Source organism: Triturus cristatus, chromosome 3_2 (genome assembly GCF_964204655.1).
Source record: "Triturus cristatus chromosome 3_2, aTriCri1.1, whole genome shotgun sequence".
Taxonomy (NCBI): Eukaryota; Metazoa; Chordata; class Amphibia; order Caudata; family Salamandridae; genus Triturus; species Triturus cristatus.
This window is the reverse complement of record NC_140584.1, coordinates 453,687,495-453,711,191: the sequence shown is the minus strand read 5'-3', so window position 1 is coordinate 453,711,191 and position 23,697 is coordinate 453,687,495. Positions and strand designations below refer to the sequence as shown.

Here is a 23,697-nt window from a genome sequence, read left to right as displayed (position 1 = left end):
TTTAATTACTAGCGAAAGTTAGGAGAATATCAATGTTAGTGATTGCAGTAGTTCTGCTCTTGCCTAAAGGAGCTTGGTTTCCCTCCTGCAGGCCCATTCACCTTGGACACTGCCTCTTCTTACTTACCTGCTCCAATTGCAGAAATGCTTATATCCGTACATTAGTTAGGAGGTTGCAAGGGTGAAGCTCCAAAGGCAAAGTCTTCCCAATCTCTTAGCTCAAGACACTAATTTCTAAACGCTTCTCTACTCTCAAAACATATTCCAAACTTTGAACAGGTTTCAAAACGAACATTTGCAATGCAATCGGTCTCGCTTTTGGGCCCTTATATGTATTTAGCTATGCAGCACATTAGCCTGGGTGATGAAACATCTACTGTTCTTTAACATGGAGGAAAAATAAGTACCAAACTGTGTAACACACCAGGTATGGGAACACATGGAGAGAAATATTGCCTTTCAGAGGGAAATGGTATAGTCCAAAGCTCTGTTTTGAATGTAAAATCAGGGCCTTCAGTGGTCATATCACTGAAAATACAAGATTTGAAAAAAATATGATTGTTTACCGGTGCTCGTGGAAGACCATTTCTATGGACTGGAATCGAGAGAATGCTAAAGTGATTCTGGTATTTTACTGACCTCTGCTGGTCGTTTTTTATCAAGAAAGTTAAATAGAGGCAGTTGCCAGAAAAATTTTAAAAAGAAAGTCCCGCAGCAGAAAGCAATTCTGGTGTTTTACTGACCACTACTGGTCGTTTTCCATTAAGACAGTTAAATAGAGGCAATTGAACAAGCAGAAAGCAATTCTGGTATTTTACTGACCTTTACTGGCCGTTTTCTATCAACAGAGTTAAATAGAGGTAGTTGAACAGAAAAAAAGGCCCTAAGTGGAAGCAGACAAGTCCTAGGGCTGATCTCCAGAGCTCACAAAAAACATACACATATAAGTACATACTAAAGTATATACAAGGGGTCTTGAATGCTCAACCTAAAAATGGTGTGCTTCTAAAGTGATTTCCCTCTGTCCTGTGACTTCCTTCCCATTATTCATTTCTTATGGGCTGGGATTAATTTTCTCGCTATCTTCCAAAAGTGCTCACTTTGGACAAAAAAAAGCGAGGATATATACTTAATTTCTCTGACGTTCACTGTGAATGTTCTGCCACTATTTTATTAGTCAATTTTTTTTATCTCACTGGACCAAGAAATACATGTATTGTGCACTTCTCTCTGGTGCCTGCAGAACCCTTTTCTCAGTAGTGCTTCATTCACTTGTCCAGTCTCCATCACACATATGAGGATAAATATAGTGTAATATGCCTGCTTCACAATGCAACCTTTTTTAAAAAACATATTTGCTGACGGCTTTCTGTAACTATGAAGGTGGAATGCAGGAAGCTAAGAAGGAAATATAGCCTGTTCGCTTTTGTGAAAACACATTCCAACTATGAAAGTTGCAGGGATTCTAGTGCCTCATGTCTAGTGGTTGACACAATTACTTAAAGGAATACGTACCCCCCACCTCCCAAAAAAAACAATACACCAAAGCTAGCAGCCATTAATGTCCTCCTCCAATTACTTGTTTGGAAAAATGGTGGGTAATACATTTCCCCTTTGTCGAACTGGAGGGACAACTCTAAAGTATACTACGTATGGAAGCAATTCAAAATGCCTGTTGGTGATGCATTTCAAATATTATTCCTGAAATATATAGTACCCTTCAGGTATTTTTCCGGTTGTGTTAAATGGCACACTGTTTTAAAAAATATATTTGTGAGTTTTCATGAAAATATCAAGAAAATATGCTTTTAGAGGGAACTGTGGAATGCAGCTATCTCAAATGCATTTTTCAGATCACTGCAGATCTCATATAAAATGTCACGCTTGATACTGGTAGGAAACTGGTTTGAGCAGAAAATGTCTCTCCTCCACACAAGATACATTTGTGTAATCCAGTTAAACTCCAACGAAAATTGCATGAAATTGTGCAATGCAAAATTTCACAAATTTGGTGCAAAACAAAGTTCAGGGACTTCAATAACCCAGACCTATTTTTCTACAGAAACATTTGAGCATCATGCCCTTCCGTATGATGCCATAAGCTATCATTACTTGACACATAACATGTTTTTGAGACGCTCACCTGTTCCAGTAGATGCTACCAGAAATCTTCTGCATCTCTGCAAGCGCGGCCAGCAGCAATGATGATTTACCGCAGCCTACTTGTCCTACAATCATTGTTAATTGACCTGGAAGCAGAGCAGACACCAATTTGCATTTTAAGATGCAGTGCGTAGTGATAAAAAACAATGTGTAACATATTTTTTGGACTGTACCTTGAGGGATCTTGATATCAATATTGGATAATGCTGGGGCCCCGTCCGGCGTCCAAGTAAAAAAGCCATTTGTGATCTATGATACACAAAAGGTTACTGTAATTTGATAGTAACCTTGTAGAGTGTAGAAAAGAGCACATTTCAATCTAATTTTGCTTTAAAAACATCTTCTCTTAGAGCAATCACGTGTGACAACAACCGTTATAATTTTTTATACATTACATCATAGACATGCGATGGAAATAGTAAGTAACATGCAAAGGTCTCTGTGTTTTTAATGTCAACTGAGCTTTGCATTGAACATTAACTGTTAAAGGGATCAATAATCTAATGCTTTAAGATACCCATCGTTTATTTGATGTATTATCAATTAAAGGTACTAATGGCGTCAGGTAAGCGCATGTGAATGGCTTTTTCCCAACCCTAATGGTCTTTCAGAGACACATTCCTGACATGTAACTTAGCCTAAGTTCTTCCTAGCTTTCAAAGAAACAAGGCTAACATGTTACTGATTGCACCAGGGCTACTGGCCTCAGGAGCAGCACAGGACTGAGCTGTGTCTGCAATTTGCCAGAAGTGGCATTACAGCATTTCACCCAGTTAAACTGAGATGATCCCCAAGCCTGCTGAGGCCCGTGGCATGAAGCTTGCCAGCGAGCTTATTGTTGTCCTCAAGCCTCAGATCGTCTTGCCGCCACTGTCCCATCTGCCCTGCCAATCAGCCTTTTCCTTGTAACGCAGATCCTTTTGTGCAGAGCACACGTCAGGCACTTCCACTCTAGACGTGCAGGTGCAGCGCTGTGACGGCCCACCCATTTAAGGCCATATGAAGAATTACACAGTGGATGCCTTAGCATTGTTTACGAGCTGAGCTGTTTGCAGTTCAAAAATTCACTTGAAGAAATTGTGGGGCGTATGTACAAGCTCCTATTTCTCAAGAACATCACTTTTAACAAAGTTCCTGTGGCGATAGGGGCTTCGCCTTAGTTACAAAGCAGCATTAAGCGACTTAACGTGCTTTAACGCCACCTTGTAAATAAGGCCCCCTTTTATGCTACACTTAGCGTGAAAGGGGTGGGCAATGGGTGTTGTGGTGGGTGTTTCGCCACAACACCCATTGATTTTGATGATTCCCCCTATTTACAAGGGTGGCATAAATAGGAGGCAGTGCCAAAATTAAGACCAGGGAAAACCTGGACTTAACATGGCAAAATGAGGAGAAATTATTATTTCTCCTTGTTTTTGATGTTTCTATGTGTGCTGCATTTTTCAGCATACATACAAACAGCAAAATGCCATGAATGATTGTTTATGTGCAGGAAGGTGTCCCTTCCTGCACATAAATAATCATTTAAAAATGACGATTTGCAATTTACATGTGTGCTGCGTAATGCAGCACACATAGGAGTTACAAGTCACCATTCTGGATTGTTTATGTGCAGGAAGGAGGACCTTCCTGCACATCAACAATCTTTCCTCTACGCAGGTACCCTTGCACTACGGTGTAAGGGTGTCTGCGCTGGCGCTAGGCAGCTGATTTTAGCACCAGCGCATGGAGAAACGCAGGGGTGAGCCGTATTATTGTAAATACTGTGCAAACCTGCGTTCCTAAAGTGATGGAGCACGGCATTAGCAATTTTGGAGCTAACCCATGCTCCTGCCCCTGCGAGTCATATTTATACACTTTAGACACTGCAGATGCATAAAAACAGGCGCTTGACTTTGTACTGAGCCAGCACAACTTTTCATAATAAGTCCCCAAAAATAGAAGGCAAGGAGAAGCCTAGCAGAGGTAAACACAGCGTTTGCTTCAATAAAGAAACTCACACTGAAGAGAGAACATGCAGGTTTCTCTTTCCATGCTTGTGTTTCAGTGGGATCTGTGTCATGTTGGGTGGTGAGTGACGAATGGAAAAGAAAAGTAGCATGGTGGAGACCAATTAATTTGCAATGTGGTTTTGCACCGATACAAATAGCTATTTCTATGTGTAAATTAAAGTAAAACAGACAAACAAGTATGTGAACAGAGCTCTATAGTATTTTAGCCAATGTCATTGAAAATGCTTAATTTGTCCTCCATGCTTCTATTGTTTGGGGGTGTGGTGGAAGAATTCGTAAGCTCTTCCTGCTGATAAGGGGGCCGCTGTCTCGGTGCTACATGTGAATGATCACTGGAAATTGTGTTTTCTGTTGTACACTATAGTATATGTTTTCATGCTATCATTACATTTTTGGGGACATTGTTACCGTCATTAAAGCTTTACTCATGCGATATTGTGGAAACATGGACCTTGAATGAGCATGATATGAAGAAGTTTGGCATATAAAACACAGGCTTTTTAACAAGTACTGGCAAACCCAACAGGTCGCAGGTCTAAAAGGCGAGCAATGTGCTTTGCAGATGTTTTTTGGGCTGTCAGTCACATGTAAGGGTATGCATCATTATGCACATATGGCCAGCAATCTTGTTATCCATTCTGATATATTTCCCAATGCATGTGCTTGCTCCTTCATCATCATCATCATCAAAGATCTTTGGGCCAGATGTACATAGACTTCCCTTTGCGATATCCTAATAGCAAATTTTTGCGATTTGCTATTAGGAAATCGCAAACAGTTATGTACAACAGTGGGTTTTATGCTGTTTGCGATACCCAATGGGTCACAAGGGACCTGCCTCATTAATATTCATGAGGTAGGTCGCAATATGCGACCCATTGGGATTCGCCAGCATTCACAGCGATGGTGGCCAGCTGGGGTCAGCAGATCACCATGTTTGTGACTGCTTTTTAAATAAAGCAGTTTTTTATTTTGAAATGCAGCTTGTTTTCCTTAAAGGAAAACACGATGCATTTAAAAAAGAAAAATGAAAAGTTTTCTTCAAAGCACTGCCTGCTGTTAAAAAATATTGGCGCCCACATTCACAAAGGGGAAGGGATCCCTCGGGGACCCCTTCTCATTTGCGAATGGGTTACCACTTCCTTCATGGAGTCGGTTAAGTATGAATATTTTGCGACTCAATTCCGGTCGTAAAACATTCATACATGTCCCTGCGTCTTGTTAGTAAGCATCGGCGTCACTATTGGGGTGCGGACCGCACCGGGTGACACCCAGCAGGGCGCAGGGGGAGGGCGAAGGCAGTGCGGAGCGAGGTTGCCTGCCTCTGATCACCGAGTTGTGCGCCCATCTTATGAGCTGTCGGGGAGCCTGTGAAGACGACTTTCAGGCACAGCAGCTCTGTGTACAAGCTGAGGACTCTCCCCTGCTAGCCCGGCAGTTCTTCTCTTACTGAAGACAGTGGCAGCAAGACAGGGTTCTCACTCACTTTCCTCTCCTTTCTTTTATTTGCTCCCCTGTGAAATGGATCCAAAAAAGAAAATCCCTTTTGCTGGAAAATCAATGTCGTATTTTTCTGACATTTAATTCCAAAGTGCAGCATAGGAAATAAAAGTTAAAAAATATGCAAAATAAATAACTAAATAAAGTAAGAGTGGTAGCAACCTGGCCAGATTGATTTTATTCACACCCAAACACATTAGCGCCACTTTTACAGAGTTTGCCAGTGAAGCGCTATTTTTGTTGTCTTGGCCTTGTTTTCCCAGGGCTTGGAACTAGTGCACCAATCCTGGAGGTACTGCAATGTGAAGATTGAAAAACTAAATTTGTACTGCTGCTCTGCATCTAGGGATATTGTCTTTTTTTACCATACTGCTTACGTTTTGTAAGGATATAAGCAATGGTCATTGAAATGGGTCCATTCAGGGCCCTGTTGTCATGTCCTTAACTTTTCAGGCAAAAGCACTCACTGATTTCTGAACAGTGAGTGTAAAAGCTTTAAGGTAACCATGTTGTTCCTGCTTACATTTCACATGGTTTGCAAAATTTTGCATTCCCTATGATTGTTTGCTTTTTCCAGGATGCTGTCACTTTTTACTTGTAGGCCACATATTGCTCTTGCCCAGTGCGTAATTTAAATTGAGCCGCATCCAGGTGTTTATAGCTGGCAACAATTGGGTTGTAGTTGAAGGCAGTCTGAGTTTTTCTCAGTGGGGCAGTATGGTGTTCTGTGGGGGAGAGGATGTGGCACTATGGCCAGAGCTGCTGAATTTGGAACTGGGGAACCAGGTTCAGCCTTAATAACCAGTCCACCAGACCACTCTCCTGAGAGAGCACTATCTCATGCTAGACCTTAGAAGACTTCGCAAGACATTAGAATCCCTGGTGTCGGAGCACCAGCAGGTGCACCCTAGCATGACAAGTGTAGGTTAACCTTCAAGGCTTGTCCACCACTGTTCATACTGAAGTTCACCTCCAGTCTTGGAGGCAGGCCTATGAATCAGCACACCCTAGAACAACAGTGACCCTGTCACTGAGATCACAGGACCCTTGAAAAGAGCCAGCTCTAGGGCGGTGCAACCGGTGTGACCGCACCAGGTGCTGACTTTAGGTGGAGGCATCATTTTTGCAAGTCTATTATGGTTTTAAAAGCGCTTGCTGCCTCCTTCCTGGCCTTCAGCAATTTTCGGTAACAATAAAAATGTCATGATGACTCTGGTGATTAATGTTCTTCCTAGAGAGAGGACGGAATTTTGTCTAATGGAAGATTTGACACATGGAAAGGTAGCTCAGAGGGTTAATGTACCTGCTGCAAAGAACATGTACCATGCAGATCACAAAGTGCACATAATGTAAATAGGCCAGTGGGCTACTGCTTTTGTCAGAGAGATCCTTTTGTTACTTGCAGATTATAAGTTAAAATCCTAACATAGAACAGTGAGCTATTAACTGTCATCTACTCCGCAGCAACACAAGTCACATTTTTTATTAACTTTTGATACGTTTGAGCTACAAACAATTTATTAGTTGAAATGGTCAGATCATGCTGCAGATCTTGCATTATGAGGCAAATATGGCAGAGCCATTATTATTTAGAAAACATTTGCAAACTAGGATTTTTAGCCATTCACGTTTGAACTGCTGTTGTGGAAAAGGGAGAACTGCTGATGACAGAAACTCCATGGCTCGGAGATAAATGGCTTGTGCTTTTTATCGTATTTGGGGACATTCTGTGATTAGAAGTATATCCCACTTTGTGAATACATTTTACTGTCAATAACTCATTATAACCTTAAATAATCATGTGTATTCATTGGTTGATAAAACTGGGCAGTGAAACCAAACAAATACAAAAAATTGGGATGTTTGCGCATTTTGGCCACACCTCTGGCTCCGCCCACTGATCCAATCCTTGGGTTATTCCCGCCCTCTGATTCTCCGGCCACAGTTCCCCTACTTTTTCCCCGCCCCACTTCGACCACTGATATATCGTGTTGCTGGATAGTGGGAACACCACACCAGTACAAAGTACCATACCTATGATATTATAAATTCCAATAAACTGTTGACTAGCAGGTAGCCCACTGTACAACCTGATTAATGAGTCATTATCACACTGTTGTTAACAGGCACATTTTGTAAATATAGGACCTACATTTACAAACGTTACTAAGGATTCTGTATGGTCCCGTTATTTGCCAACTGTGTCCACTGGCGGACTCAGAGCGGAGGAGGTCCATGCGGTAAGTCGTGAGGGGGTGACACCATGAATTACCCGCACCGGGTGACACCAACCCTAGTGACGCCACTGTTAGTAAGAAGGGGACTTCTTGGCACGCCCCTTACTATTAGGGCTTCGCAAACCCAATTTGCGATTCTGTAATAGCTTAGCGAGTCGCAAAAAGGGTTTTGTACATTTAAAAGTGATTTTTTCAGCTCGCAAAGGGCCCGAGTCACAGAATCGGACCCTTTGCGAGCAGAAAATGCTTCGTACATCTGGCCCTTGATTTGGGTGCTAAAAACACCCACAAAAGCACAATAAAATAAAATCAACACCTGAAATATACAATGAAATATAAATAAATCAGCAGTAAAACCATATTGAATTCATGAGATGTAACACTTGATAATAGATTAATACAGCCTCCCACAGAATGGTTTGGCACTGTAACTCGTGGAGGTACCAATCAAAATGCATGCTGCTTCTTGATCGATCAGCTAACTTCAAGAAAGACACCACATGGTAACAGCCATCAGGGACCGACAGGTGCTGAAGGTGCTCTGCACTGCTGAATGTTGTATTTCTTTAGCAAGTAAATTTAAAATTGTTATTGTATTGCGTACAACATTTGCATAATAGGAAAACGTGCAACAGGGACTGAGGGGAAATATCATCGAATGGGCAGGGACGTGCTAAAACTTCTTTGGAACATGCAATTGAGAAAGAAAGTAAACGGATAACTTTGCCTGCCCTAAATTAAAACATTAAACATCTTTCCCAGCTTCCTTCCTTGTTTTATGAGTAGGTATTGTTCCGGACCGCACGATGACTTTAATGCAAATGAGCCAAGACGGATGAGTTCTTTCGTTATGAAATGACCCGTGCAAAGCGTGCTCGTTCTATAAATGTATCTTTTAATAACTTTTGGACTTAGGGTGTTAAAAGAGCGATTCCTGCCCAATCTCGAGAAAGGTTTTCTTGACAAATGCGAGCCAGGGAATGATGAGACCCTTGTCACAGGAAAGTTAATCTTTATCAGCTGGTTCAAACTCGCTTCCTGATCCTGCCCCATAGAAATCCATAAAATGATTGGGCTTCCTTTAATATGGTCCTCAATATAGTTAAGTCCTAATTCCTCATGGCAGATAAACAAATAATTTGTTGCAGGGGGTTTACTCTCCACCTGAATAGCTGCACCGCTTGCTATACCTCAAATCTCATCTCTATAGGTTGCAACAGGCATACACTGTTTTTATAGATTTATTGTAATGGTATTAATGAGCCACTCCTGGTGGGCAAGGCGACAGGTTGTACTGAAAAAGGTTTCCTTCAACAACGCAAAAGTTTGGGCGACGATGAACTTGAAGAATCAAATGTAATCCCTAAATAAGAAAAGATGTTGGTTCTTTCTAATTGCCTACTACCTGGTGTAAGAGTTGGAACGCTAAGATGTTTAGGGCCTCAAGCCATAATGTATGATTTAGAAACATTAGTAAGTCAAATTTGGTCATAAACTGGGAAAAGGAAGTAACTAGAAGCCGCAAAGCTTTGGGAGTGGAGACCATCAGGACCACATCATCATTATAGAGCATGGTCGATACAGGGGCACACTGATCCATGGGATATTTGAGCTGATAGTGCAAAGAAATGGTCTCAACTTATTAATGTAAATTATAAATAAAAGGATGGCCAACACACTGCCCTGCATGAGCTCTGTTTGATTGCGAATTCAAGTTCTCTCCTAATCCCATATCTAATTCTGGCACTCATATTCTCGTGTAGGGATGCTAGAAGGTGCACAACGGTCTCATCCAGACCCATTCCCAAGAAGATCTTCTACTTGCAAATTATTAGATTCAAATTTAGACATTGCTCTGCAGTCCCCAAAAGATCTCTAAAGTCTTACTGACAACAATTAAAGATAGAGTTTTCAGAGGCCCATTTACCGATCCTTTTATAGATGACTCAACTAAGAATTTTTATGGAGGTATCATTAAGAGAAACTGGGAGGTATTATCTAGGGTCTGAATGCTCACCTTTTTGAACATGTGAATATTTACTGAGGAAGATCAGGATCTTGGTAGGTGGGAGTGGGCTAAACTATTTAAGACGCCAAACAGCAATGGTGTCCTTAGATCAGAATTGCATGTAACCAAATCTCTTGGGACCCTGTTTGGTCCCAGTGGTTTCCAGTTAAGGCTCTGCTGAGTGGCTTCTTTAACCTCATTTAGGGAGATAAATAGCTGGAACTGTTCTCTAAGTGAAGACTCAAGCTCCTGAGTAGATGTACCAGAGGTCTCAGAGGAGTAGATTTAGAAAAAATTAGCCATCCATGCGACACTAGAAATATGGCAGCTAACCAAAGGAACATGGCTAGTGAGGGTTCTGATAGAAGTTAGAGTAGCTGCGAGAATTGTTTTTGTTGGTTGACTAGTGTGTGAGCCGTGGTCAAACAGCAACCACAATCCTTGTCGGGGTGAGACACAAGCCAACTCTAAATTAACCTGTGCTCAACCATCTGGTAGCTTGGCACTGTTAAGTTAGGCTTAACTTAGAGGCAATGTGTAAAGTATTTCTCCAACACTTCAGACAGTAACGAAGTGAAAAAAACATACAAAAGGAATCTCCCAGCTCGTAGCTCCTTTATGCTTTTTGGAGCTTATAGCTTCAAAATGCACAAAGCAACAACTGAGAGTATCTGGTCGCGCTAAAGTGGGACAAAGTCACAAGTTCAGGCCAGCCACGATGGAGCACAGGCCGGCTACAGGGACCTAGTTAGGTCCACTGAACAAAGTACCTTAAATCCTGGTTTGAGGAGCATTGCGAGGATCCTAGTCAAAGATGCGTTGAGCAGCTGAAGCATTGAGTTTGTTCTGAGATGCGGTGAGGTTGCGATGCGAGGGCCTGCGTTTTTATTGAGGATCCTGTCAATGGGGCTTGCGAACCGAAGTCCGGTGTTGAGGATGACTTGGCAGGGTAGACTCATAGATGGCAGAATCCAGGTCCATATGGAATGATGTTGGAAGCCTGTTGTGTACCTTAGGCTTCCTATCAGGAGACCAGCCACCTAGCCCTTGGAGTCACTCTGGGTTCAAGAGATGCAGGTCCAGTCCTTCTCACCCAGACAAGAGGGAAGCAGGCAGCAAGATAGCACAGCAGGCCAGCAGTGCTTTCAGAACAGCAGTTCAGCAGAGTGGCAGACCTTTCAGCAGCACTGCAGTCTCTTCTTCCTGGCAGAGTAACCACAGGTCCAGACGTGTACTGAGGAGTTGGTGCCAGGAGTCCAGTATTTATAGCCATTTGTGCCTTTGAAGAAGGTAGAAGCTTCCAGAGGCATGCCATTGAAGTGTACAGGTGCCCAGTCTTAATGGCCCTGGCTCCAGACTAATTACAGGGGGTATGCAGCCCTTTGTGTGGGGACAGGACACAGCCTAACCAAGTGTAAGTGGGACTTGGCCCAGCGCCTCCCTCCTACCCTGCCAGTAACGGCCCATCCAGGTATCCCTAAGCCCTTCATTGTGTGTGACTGTCTAGAAGGAATACACAAAGCCCAACTGTCTACTACATCCAGTCATGTGACCCAGAGACATGCTGCATGCACCAAAGGGCTAAGGCAATAAAATGCCAACTTTCAAAAGAACAAAAGTACAAGTACTGATGTTAGCGTTTTCAAAATTTCTAATTTAAAATTCGACTTCACCCAAAATTTGGATTTTTCATCACAATTCCAGAGACATCAAATATGAACTTGTGCATTGTTCCCATTTGGAAACTACACTTATAGAATGTAATGAGGTAACAACAATGTTATCCTATGGGAGAGGTAGGCCTTGCAGTAGTGAAACATAAATTAAAGAATTTTTCTCTCCCAGAACATGTAAACCTTAAAAGTACTTTCAAAATATATTGCACCCTGCACTCTGGGCTATCTGGGGCCTACCCTAGAGGTGACTTATATGTAATAAAAAGTAAGATTTGAGCCTGGCAAATGGTTTGCTTTGTAAGGTCGAAATGGCAGTTTAAAATTACACACACAGGCTGAAATGGAAGACCTGAGACAGGCTTAAAGTGCTACTTTGGTGAGTTACACAATGAGTACTGCAGTCCAACTAATATTATTATTTACCAGCCCTGGGCACAGGTAGCTTAACTCTACCAGGGACTTACAGGTACAATTATTATGCCAATTGGGTATAAGCCAATCTTATTATGTTTTAAGCAGCGCGCACAAACACTTCAGCACTGGTTAGCAGTGGTAAAGTGTGCAGAATCCTAAAGCCAGCAAAAGCAAAGTCAGGAAAACAGGAGGTCTGAAGGCAAAATGTTAGGGGGAAAACCACACCAATGATGCTAGGTGTAAAAGTAGTGCCTAGGTCTTCCAATTATTTTGTGTACGCTGCAAGAACTAAATGATCCAACTTCTTGGTATTGATATCAATGCGCCTATGTTTGGCAGTTGCTGTTTGCATCCTGAGAGATGCGGCTACTTCCTCTGCCTCTCTAGGTTTTGCACAAAGAGCTTTTCATAGCTGCCAATTTGCTCTGGAGCAAGTTTTATTAAACCATATGGGTGAATCACATTGATTCCTTATAAGTTTTAAAAGAGCATGTTTAATACGATTAAAGAGGTCTTTGAATAAACAGATGACTAACTCCCTCCCTTCCTTGTCCTCTAGCCAACTTAAAAACTCCATGTTTACCTTAAGTGTAGATCCTAGAAGCTGGGAGGGATTTTGTAGCCTCCAGACAAGCCTGAGCCCATCAAAGGAGGGTTGAGGATTGGGGACAGCAGACAAGGGACTAGGGGGAATATTTACAAGGACATTGCAACACTGGAGCACCACTTCGGGTGACACTCCAGTGGCGCTGTATCCTGCTCCATAATTACACTTTGTGTAACTTAACGGTGCCACCTTGTAAATATTGTCCTCCTGGATGCAGGTTTCTATGGCAACGGGGCATGCATTGAGTGTTGCTGTGGACGTTCCCATGTAATATCCGTTGCTTTTTGACACTGTTCCAGATTCACAAAGATCTGTAAATCTGAGGTAATGCCAAAAACGTATGCCACCCTAGGGGAGGCATAAGAGTGGCACAATTAAGAGAAATACTGTTATTTCTCCTTGTTTTTTGCTCCTTCTATGTGTACTGCATTCTGCAGCACACATTGAAGGAGCAAAACGCCATTGACGATTGTTGTTGTGCGGGAAGGTGTTCCCTGCACAACAACAATCATTCCTGCAACTCAGGCACCCTTGAAGTACAGTGCAAGAGTGCCTGTGCAGGCTCTAGGCTGCTTTTTTTGTGCCGGTGCTGGGTGTGTACAGGAATGCACCGTATTGTTGTACATACGGTGCATTCCTGCACTTGAAAAATGGTGCAGCTCGGCACAGCAAAATTGCTTGCACCACTGCACTGCGACATTTTCTTGTAAATATGCCCCTAAATACCTTACTTATTGGTAGAGTCAGAGTTACCACAAGAGAACTGTGATCATCTTAGGTGTGTTCTAAGGTAATGCTCTGGACTAGGTAGCTAATCAAGCCTTTAGATGTAAAGGTGTAATCAATTAAAGAGGCACAACCTCTACCTCCAAAATTGGGTATGGTGTTGGCACTACCTGATGTACATTCCTGGGAATTACACATGTGAAAGGCTCCTAAAAAAACCCCGAGTTAAACTCTTCTCGAGTCTTTGTTGTCTGTTGAAGGTTTCATTCCTAAACTAAACTCTACAGGTGCATAATCTTCTAGTCTGGCAATAAAATCTCCCGCAATGATCAAATAGAGCTCTGGTCCCAAGCTGTCTAGCCTGCCATTTATGGTTTCAATAAAAGCAGACAACTTGGGAAATTTCCTTTTCGGTGAACTCACAAAGTCATTGTTACAACAATTAATCATATAGACACAGAAACTGTGCTACACTATTCATACTGAAGTTCACCTCCAGTCTCCAGTCTTGCGGGCAGGCCTATGAAGCAGCACACCCTAGAACAACAGTGACCCTGTCACTGAGATCACAGGACCCTTGAGAAGGGCCAGCTCTAGGGCGGTGCAACCGGTGTGACCGCACCAGGTGCTGACTTTAGGTGGAGGCATCATTTTTGCAAGTCTATTATGGTTTTAAAAGCTCTTGCTGCCTCTTACCTGGCCTCCAGCAATTTTCGGTAACAATAAAAATGTCATGATGACTCTGGTGATTAATGTTCTTCCTAGAGAGAGGACGGAATTTTGTCTAATGGAAGATTTGACTCATGGAAAGGTAGCTCAGAGGGTTAATGTACCTGCTGCAAAGAACATGTACCATGCAGATCACAAAGTGCACATAATGTAAATAGGCCAGTGGGCTACTGCTTTTGTCAGAGAGATCCTTTTGTTACTTGCAGTTTATAAGTTAAAATCCTAACATAGACCAGTGAGCTATTAACTGTTATCTACTCCGCAGCAACACAAGTCCCATTTTTTATTAACTTTTGATACGTTTGAGCTACAAACAATTTATTAGTTGAAATGGTCAGATCATGCTGCAGATCTTGCATTATGAGGCAAATATGGCAGAGTCATTATTATTTAGAAAACATTTGCAAACTGGGATTTTTAGCCATTCATGTTTGAACTCCTGTTGTGGAAAAGGGAGAAGTGCTGATGACAGAAACTCCATGGCTCGGAGACAAATGGCTTGTGCTTTTTATCGTATTTGGGGACATTCTGTGATTTGAAGTATATCCCACTTTGTGAATACATTTTACTGTCAATAACTCATTATAACCTTAAATAATCATGTGTATCCATTGGTTGATAAAACTGGGCAGTGAAACCAAACAAATACAAAAAATTGGGATGTTTGCGCATTCTGGCCACAACTCTGGCTCCGCCCACTGATCCAAACCTTGGGTTATTCCTGCCCTCTGATTCTCCGCCCACAGTTCCCCTACTTTTTTTCCCCCACTTCGACCACTGATATATCGTGTTGCTGGATTGTGGGAACACCACACCAGTACAAAGTACCATACCTATGATATTATAAATTCCAATAAACTGTTGACTAGCAGGTGGCCCACTGTACAACCTGATTAATGAGTCATTATCACACTGTTGTTAACAGGCACATTTTGTAAATATAGGACCTACATTTACAAACGTTACTAAGGATTCTGTATGGTCCCATTATTTGACAACTGTGTCCACTGGCGGACTCAGAGCGGAGGAGGTCCATGCGGTAAGTCGTGAGGGGGTGACACCATGAGTTACCCGCACTGGGTGACACCAACCCTTACTGTTAGTAAGAAAGGGCCCTCTTGGCACGCCCCTTACTATTAGGGACTCGCAAACCCAATTTGCGATTCTGTAATAGCTTAGCGAGTCGCAAAAAGGGTTTTGTACATTTAAAAGTGATTTTTTTCAGCTCGCCAAGGGCCCGAGTCACAGAATCGGACCCTTTACGAGCTGAAAATGCTTCGTACATCTGGCCCTTGATTTGGGTGCTAAAAACACCCACAAAAGCACAATAAAATAAAATCAACACCTGAAATATACAATGAAATATAAATAAATCAGCAGTAAAACCATATTGAATTCATGAGATGTAACACTTGATAATAGATTAATACAGCCTCCCACAGAATGGTTTGGCACTGTAACTCGTGGAGGTACCAATCAAAATGTATGCTGCTTCTTGATCGATCAGCTAACTTCAAGAAAGACACCACATGGTAACAGCCATCAGGGACCGACAGGTGCTGAAGGTATTGAAAAGTTGCTCTGCACTGCTGAATGTTGTATTTCTTTAGCAAGGAAATTTAAAATTGTTATTGTATTGCGTACAACATTTGCATAATAGGAAAACGTGCAACAGGGACTAAGGGGAAATATCATCGAATGGGCAGGGACGTGCTAAAACTTCTTTGTAACATGCAATTGAGAAAGAAAATAAATGGATAACTTTGCCTGCCCTAAATTAAAACATTAAACATCTTTCCCAGCTTCCTTCCTTGTTTTATGAGCAGGTATTGTTCCGGACCGCACGATGACTTTAATGCAAATGAGCCAAGACGGATGAGTTCTTTCGTTATGCAATGACCCATGCCAAGCATCCTCGTTCTATAAATGTATCTTTTAATAACTTTTGGACTTAGGGTGTTAAAAGAGCGATTCCTGCCCAATCTCGAGAAAGGTTTTCTTGAGCAATGCGAGCCAGGGAATGATGAGACCCTTGTCACAGGAAAGTCAATCTTTAATAATCAGCTGGTTCAAACTCGCTTCCTGATCCTGACCCATAGAAATCCATAAAATGATGGGGCTTACTTTAATATGGTCCTCAATATAGTTAAGTCCTAATTCCTCATGGCAGATAAAAAAATAATTTGTTGCAGGGGGTTTACTCTCCACCTGAATAGCTGCACCGCTTGCTATACCCCAAATCTCATCTCTATAGGTTGCAACAGGCATACACTGTTTTTATAGATTTATTGTAATGGTATTAATGAGCCACTCCTGGTGGGCAAGGGGACAGGTTGTACTGAAAAAGGTTTCCTCCAACAACGCAAAAGTTTGTGTGACGATGAACTTGAAGAATCAAATGTAATCCCTAAATAAGAAAAGATGTTGGATCTTTCTAATTGCCTACTACCTGGTGTAAGAGTTGGAACGCTAAGATGTTTAGGGCCTCAAGCCATAATGTATGAATTAGAAACATTAGTAAGTCAAATTTGGTCATAAACTGGGAAAAGGAAGTAACTAGAAGCCGCAAAGCTTTGGGAGTGGAGACCATCAGGACCACATCATCATTATAGAGCATGGTCGATACAGGGGCACACTGATCCATGGGATATTTGAGCTGATAGTGCAAAGAAATGGTCTCAACTTATTAATGTAAATTATAAATAAAAGGATGGCCAACACACTGCCCTGCATGAGCTCTGTTTGATTGCGAATTCAAGTTCTCTCCTAATCCCATATCTAATTCTGGCCCTCATATTCTCGTGTAGGGATGCTAGAAGGTGCACAACGGTCTCATCCAGACCCATTCCCAAGAAGATCTTCTACTTGCAAATTATTAGATTCAAATTTAGACATTGCTCTGCAGTCCCCAAAAGATCTCTAAAGTCTTACTGACAACAATTAAAGATAGAGTTTTCAGAGGCCCATTTACCGATCCTTTTATAGATGACTCAACTAAGAATTTTTATGGAGGTATCATTAAGAGAAACTGGGAGGTATTATCTAGGGTCTGAATGCTCACCTTTTTGAACATGTGAATATTTACTGAGGAAGATCAGGATCTTGGTAGGTGGGAGTGGGCTAAACTATTTAAGACGCCAAACAGCAATGGTGTCCTTAGATCAGAATTGCATGTAACCAAATCTCTTGGGACCCCGTTTGGTCCCAGTGGTTTCCAGTTAAGGCTCTGCTGAGTGGCTTCTTTAACCTCATTTAGGGAGATAAATAGCTGGAACTGTTCTCTAAGTGAAGACTCAAGCTCCTGAGTAGATGTACCAGAGGTCTCAGAGGAGTAGATTTAGAAAAAATTAGCCATCCATGCGACACTAGAAATATGGCAGCTAACCAAAGGAACATGGCTAGTGAGGGTTCTGATAGACGTTAGAGTAGCTGCGAGAATTGTTTTTGTTGGTTGACTAGTGTGTGAGCCGTGGTCAAACAGCAACCACAATCCTTGTCGGGGTGAGACACAAGCCAACTCTAAATTAACCTGTGCTCAACCATCTGGTAGCTTGGCACTGTTAAGTTAGGCTTAACTTAGAGGCAATGTGTAAAGTATTTCTCCAACACTTCAGACAGTAATGAAGTGAAAAAAACATACAAAAGGAATCTCCCAGCTCGTAGCTCCTTTAGGCTTTTTGGAGCTTATAGCTTCAAAATGCACAAAGCAACAACTGAGAGTATCTGGTCGCGCTAAAGTGGGACAAAGTCACAAGTTCAGGCCAACCACGATGGAGCACAGGCCGGCTACAGGGACCTAGTTAGGTCCACTGAACAAAGTACCTTAAATCCTGGTTTGAGGAGCATTGCGAGGATCCTAGTCAAAGATACGTTGAGCAGCTGAAGCATTGAGTTTGTTCTGAGATGCGGTGAGGTTGCGATGCGAGGGCCTGCGTTTTTATTGAGGATCCTGTCAATGGGGCTTGCGAACCGAAGTCCGGCGTTGAGGATGACTTGGCAGGGTAGACTCATAGATGGCAGAATCCAGGTCCATATGGAATGATGTTGGAAGCCTGTTGTGTCCCTTAGGCTTCCTATCAGGAGACCAGCCACCTAGCCCTTGGAGTCACTCTGGGTTCAAGAGATGCAGGTCCAGTCCTTCTCACCCAGACAAGAGGGAAGCAGGCAGCAAGATAGCACAGCAGGCCAGCAGTCCTTTCAGAACAGCAGTTCAGCAGAGTGGCAGACCTTTCAGCAGCACTGCAGTCTCTTCTTCCTGGCAGAGTAACCACAGGTCCAGACGTGTACTGAGGAGTTGGTGCCAGGAGTCCAGTATTTATAGCCATTTGTGCCTTTGAAGAAGGTAGAAGCTTCCAGAGGCATGCCATTGAAGTGTACAGGTGCCCAGTCTTAATGGCCCTGGCTCCAGACTAATTACAGGGGGTATGCAGCCCTTTGTGTGGGGACAGGACACAGCCTAACCAAGTGTAAGTGGGACTTGGCCCAGCGCCTCCCTCCTACCCTGCCAGTAACGGCCCATCCAGGTATCCCTAAGCCCTTCATTGTGTGTGACTGTCTAGAAGGAATACACAAAGCCCAACTGTCTACTACATCCAGTCATGTGACCCAGAGACATGCTGCATGCACCAAAGGGCTAAGGCAATAAAATGCCAACTTTCAAAAGAACAAAAGTACAAGTACTGATGTTAGCGTTTTCAAAATTTCTAATTTAAAATTCGACTTCACCCAAAATTTGGATTTTTCATCACAATTCCAGAGACATCAAATATGAACTTGTGCATTGTTCCCATTTGGAAACTACACTTATAGAATGTAATGAGGTAACAACAATGTTATCCTATGGGAGAGGTAGGCCTTGCAGTAGTGAAACATAAATTAAAGAATTTTTCTCTCCCAGAACATGTAAACCTTAAAAGTACTTTCAAAATATATTGCACCCTGCACTCTGGGCTATCTGGGGCCTACCCTAGAGGTGACTTATATGTAATAAAAAGTAAGATTTGAGCCTGGCAAATGGTTTGCTTTGTAAGGTCGAAATGGCAGTTTAAAATTACACACACAGGCTGAAATGGAAGACCTGAGACAGGCTTAAAGTGCTACTTTGGTGAGTTACACAATGAGTACTGCAGTCCAACTAATATTATTATTTACCAGCCCTGGGCACAGGTAGCTTAACTCTACCAGGGACTTACAGGTACAATTATTATGCCAATTGGGTATAAGCCAATCTTATTATGTTTTAAGCAGCGCGCACAAACACTTCAGCACTGGTTAGCAGTGGTAAAGTGTGCAGAATCCTAATGCCAGCAAAAGCAAAGTCAGGAAAACAGGAGGTCTGAAGGCAAAATGTTAGGGGGAAAACCACACCAATGATGCTAGGTCTAAAAGTAGTGCCTAGGTCTTCCAATTATTTTGTGTACGCTGCAAGAACTAAATGATCCAACTTCTTGGTATTGATATCAATGCGCCTATGTTTGGCAGTTGCTGTTTGCATCCTGAGAGATGCGGCTACTTCCTCTGCCTCTCTAGGTTTTGCACAAAGAGCTTTTCATAGCTGCCAATTTGCTCTGGAGCAAGTTTTATTAAACCATATGGGTGAATCACATTGATTCCTTATAAGTTTTAAAAGAGCATGTTTAATACGATTAAAGAGGTCTTCGAATAAACAGATGACTAACTCCCTCCCTTCCTTGTCCTCTAGCCAACTTAAAAACTCCATGTTTACCTTAAGTAAAGATCCTAGAAGCTGGGAGGGATTTTGTAGCCTCCAATCAAGCCTGAGCCCATCAAAGGAGAGTTGAGGATTGGGGACAGCAGACAAGGGACTAGGGGGAATATTTACAAGGGCATTGCACCACTGGAGCACCACTTCGGGTGACACTCCAGTGGCGCTGTATCCTGCTCCATAATTACACTTTGTGTAACTTAACGGTGCCACCTTGTAAACGGGGCATGCATTGAGTGTTGCTGTGGACGTTCCCATGTAATATCTGTTGCTTTTTGACACTGTTCCAGATTCACAAAGATCTGTAAATCTGAGGTAATGCCAAAAACGTATGCCACCCTAGGGGAGGCATAAGAGTGGCACAATTAAGAGAAATACTGTTATTTCTCCTTGTTTTTTGCTCCTTCTATGTGTACTGCATTCTGCAGGAAACATTGAAGGAGCAAAACGCCATTGATGATTGTTGTTGTGCGGGAAGGTGTCCCTGCACAACAACAATCATTCCTGCAACTCAGGCACCCTTGAAGTACAGTGCAAGAGTGCCTGTGCAGGCTCTAGGCTGCTTTTTTTGTGCTGGTGCTGGGTGTGTACAGGAATGCACCGTATTGTTGTACATATGGTGCATTCCTGTACTTGAAAAATGGTGCAGTTCGGCACAGCAAAATTGCTTGCAGCACTGCACTGCGACATTTTCTTGTAAATATGCCCCTAAATACCTTACTTAGCGGTAGAGTCAGAGTTACCACAAGAGAACTGTGATCATCTTAGGTGTGTTCTAAGGTAATGCTCTGGACTAGGTAGCTAATCAAGCCTTTAGATGCAAAGGTGTAATCAATTAAAGAGGCACAACCTCTACCTCCAAAAGTGGGTATGGTGTTGGCACTACCTCATGTATATTCCTGGGAATTACACACGTGAAAGGCTCCTATAAAACCCCTGAGTTAAACTCTTCTCGAGTCTTTGTTGTCTGATGAAGGTTTCATTCCTAAACTAAACTCTACAGGTGCATAATCTTCTAGTCTGGCAATAAAATCTCCCGCAATGATCAAATAGTGCTCTTGTCCCAAGCTGTCTAGCCTGCCATTTATGGTTTCAATAAAAGCAGACAATTTCATTTTTGGTGAACTTACAAAGTCATTGTTATAAAAATTAATCATATAGACACAGAAACTATAGTTTCCCTTACCAGCCTCTGCTTGAAAGTCACAGCTGTTTGTGGGAATGAGCTGAGTTCTGACTTTCAAGGACAGAATAATGCATAAGGACAAACCCCCCACAGCATGACCATGCTTAGATGGTATAGCCTGGATACTGAAACCTTCATAGCAATCAAAATACACGAGAAGAGAGGCCCATGTCTCTTGGAAAAGTATGATATCAAAATCCCTTATAGATTTTCCAATCAGGCTGGCATAGTTTGGAACAAATTCCCGCTATGTTCTAGCTGCGGATCCTGAAACTGGGTGGTAAAGAAATAGGCTTGATTACAAATTCCTTATGAGAGAGGGGTCTGCTCTGCGGGACACAGAGGTTGGATGGCATAGTCAATCATATGAAGTTAGATCTAATAAGATTTCGTATCTGTTCTTGAAGGACAGACTTGTGGCTACCCCTTTATAGCATGCTTGCTTCCTAATGCATGTACATGCGTGAATCATGACGTACGTGTGCTCATGTCCAGCGAGGCATGACAGCTTTTTTATTTACCATTGTGACATGGCTTAAATTTTTTATTAGGGTTTTGCATACAACTTTCCACATTGAGTTTCAACTGATTTTACAGACTAGTCGTTTCTATGCAACAATGTGATTTATCATTTCTGGGTACAATGGGTGGTTGCATTAATCACTTAGTCTTTGGAACCTCCCGATATTACTAATACCATATGTCTCCTACTGAAGCGTTCAGATAGACCGTCATGTAAGTCGTCGCAACTGTGCCTACTTGTCATGTTACAACAGTAAAATAAAAATAAAAAGAGTGAAAAAACTGTGTGCACCAAGTCATAAAAGCAAGGAGGGGTTCGGTAGCACTTTCCAACTACTGGTCTGCATAAAAATGCACAAATAAATAAAAGAATTAAAAAAATAAAAAATGGGGGGCAGGTAAGCAGTAGGACAGGGATTGAGCAGTAAAAGCAAAGTACACAGGGGCCTAGTAGGACTATGCAACTACTGGGACCTCACAGCATTGGCTCCTCCGCTGAGCGTCACCTCACTGGTCTCTGAGCAGTATAGAAGGAAAAATAAATAGCACAATGTTAATAATGTCACCTTATTATAATTTTACTTTTATTATGGAGCCAGGTTAGGTTGTGGCTGGGATATGTGACAGTGGAGCATGGAGAAATAGTGGTGGACATCATAAGTGTGTATAATGGTTTGGCCGGACGTCTTGGAATCTGGGAGTCGAGCATCGGGAGGGAGGATTAAGGTGGCAGCTGCTGCTGGAGCGGCAGGTAAGTACAATTTTTAATTCTGTCTCCTTGTTTGTATTCTCCCCTCCCCCACTACTTCACTATGCTTGCAGCAGCTACTGGGATCTTGTTGAAAAAAATATTTAATTTAAAACAGGGAGATGGGGAGAAAAAAGAAAGTGTGGAGTAGAGGGGAGGAAGCACATCTACTCCCATGGAGCGTTGGAAAAAGAGGAGGAGGATAGATAATGAAAACATATACGCTTTCCTGGAGTGCTGTTATATAAAGAAAAAAGAGCTCTGTCAAGGCAGCAGTGGAAGGATACAGCTCATCTAATCAGTACACTGCCGGACAAAATACTCTTGGGCAGGACAAAAACAAGCAAATGGAAGAATAAAGTGCAGAAATCTGAAATACACAACAAAGCCATACAGTCATGAGCAAAGGACTGACCTAAAAAAAGTAGATTATATGTATTGAAAACAACAGCTCTGTTAACAGAGATCTAAAAAGGGTCCATTAAAAACGCAGCAAACATTGCTGTTGTTTAAGATGGGCCTAGATATTAGAAAAACAATTGCATTCATATTTTTAGTAACTATAATTACATGCTCTCAAACTCAGAAGCGCTTTGTGCCTGTGACTAATTAACATTATTAGCTTGCATGTGTGTCCATGTTGTGATAGAGCTTTATTTTAATGTGGTGTTGTACTGTTAATTTTTTTAGATTAAACTAGAGTGGTAGTGACTGGTTTAGTCAAAAACATGTTTTCTGCCAAGAAACAGGCATAAGTCATAAGAAATGTCTAATGTACACATGGTGTGACCATCTGCCCATTATTTACATAGACCGTCTATTATGTTGGACAAGTGGATGTTGTCTGTAATCAGTCCTGTAAGGGGGCAGCATTTGTCTGTGATTTCAAGGGTGCCTTGGAAGGTGCCATCTCCCTTGCTTTGGTTCAGAACAATGCTTCAAGTCAGTTCTCTTTCTTTCTTCTATCTTTCTCTCTGTCAATCCTTTCTCTCCTTACTTTTGCATTCTTTCTTTCTTTACATCTTTCTTTTTTCTCTCCTCCTTTCTCCCTTTTTCCTCTCTTCTCTTTCCTCCCTAGTTCTCTTGATTTCTCTATTTGTCTTTGTCTCCAGTTTCTTCTTTATTTCTCCATTTCTCTCTCACTTTTCCCTTTCCTTCTTTGTTTCTCCCTTTCTCTCTCCTTTTCTGTCTTTGTTTCTCCTTTTTGTCCACCCTCTCACCCTTTCCTTCTTTGGTTCTCCCTTTCTTCTACCCTTTCTCTCTCCCTCTCTTCCCTTCACACTTTCTCCCTCCCTCCCATTCACCCTTTCTCTCTCCCTCACTCGTCTTTTCCAGTCTCTCACTCTTTCTCTCTCCTTTTTTATCACCCTTTCTGCCTTCTTCCCTTGCTCCCTCTCTTCCTCCCTTCTTCCCTCCATTTCTATCACCCTCCCTCCCTCTCCCT

At 42.2% G+C, this 23,697-nt stretch overlaps 1 protein-coding gene across 2 annotated transcripts in view; it reads right to left on the bottom strand.

The window, feature by feature from the left end:
- Positions 1–23,697, bottom strand: part of ABCC8 (ATP binding cassette subfamily C member 8) — a 1,425,084-nt gene that overhangs the window by 638,352 nt on the left and 763,035 nt on the right. For both annotated transcript variants that reach the window (XM_085648067.1, XM_085648068.1), the window contains 2 exons: positions 2,337–2,412; positions 2,144–2,249 (listed from right to left, as the gene is read on the bottom strand). In XM_085648067.1, the coding sequence (XP_085504193.1) occupies positions 2,144–2,249; positions 2,337–2,412 (182 nt within the window). The remainder of the gene's footprint in view (positions 1–2,143; positions 2,250–2,336; positions 2,413–23,697) is intronic.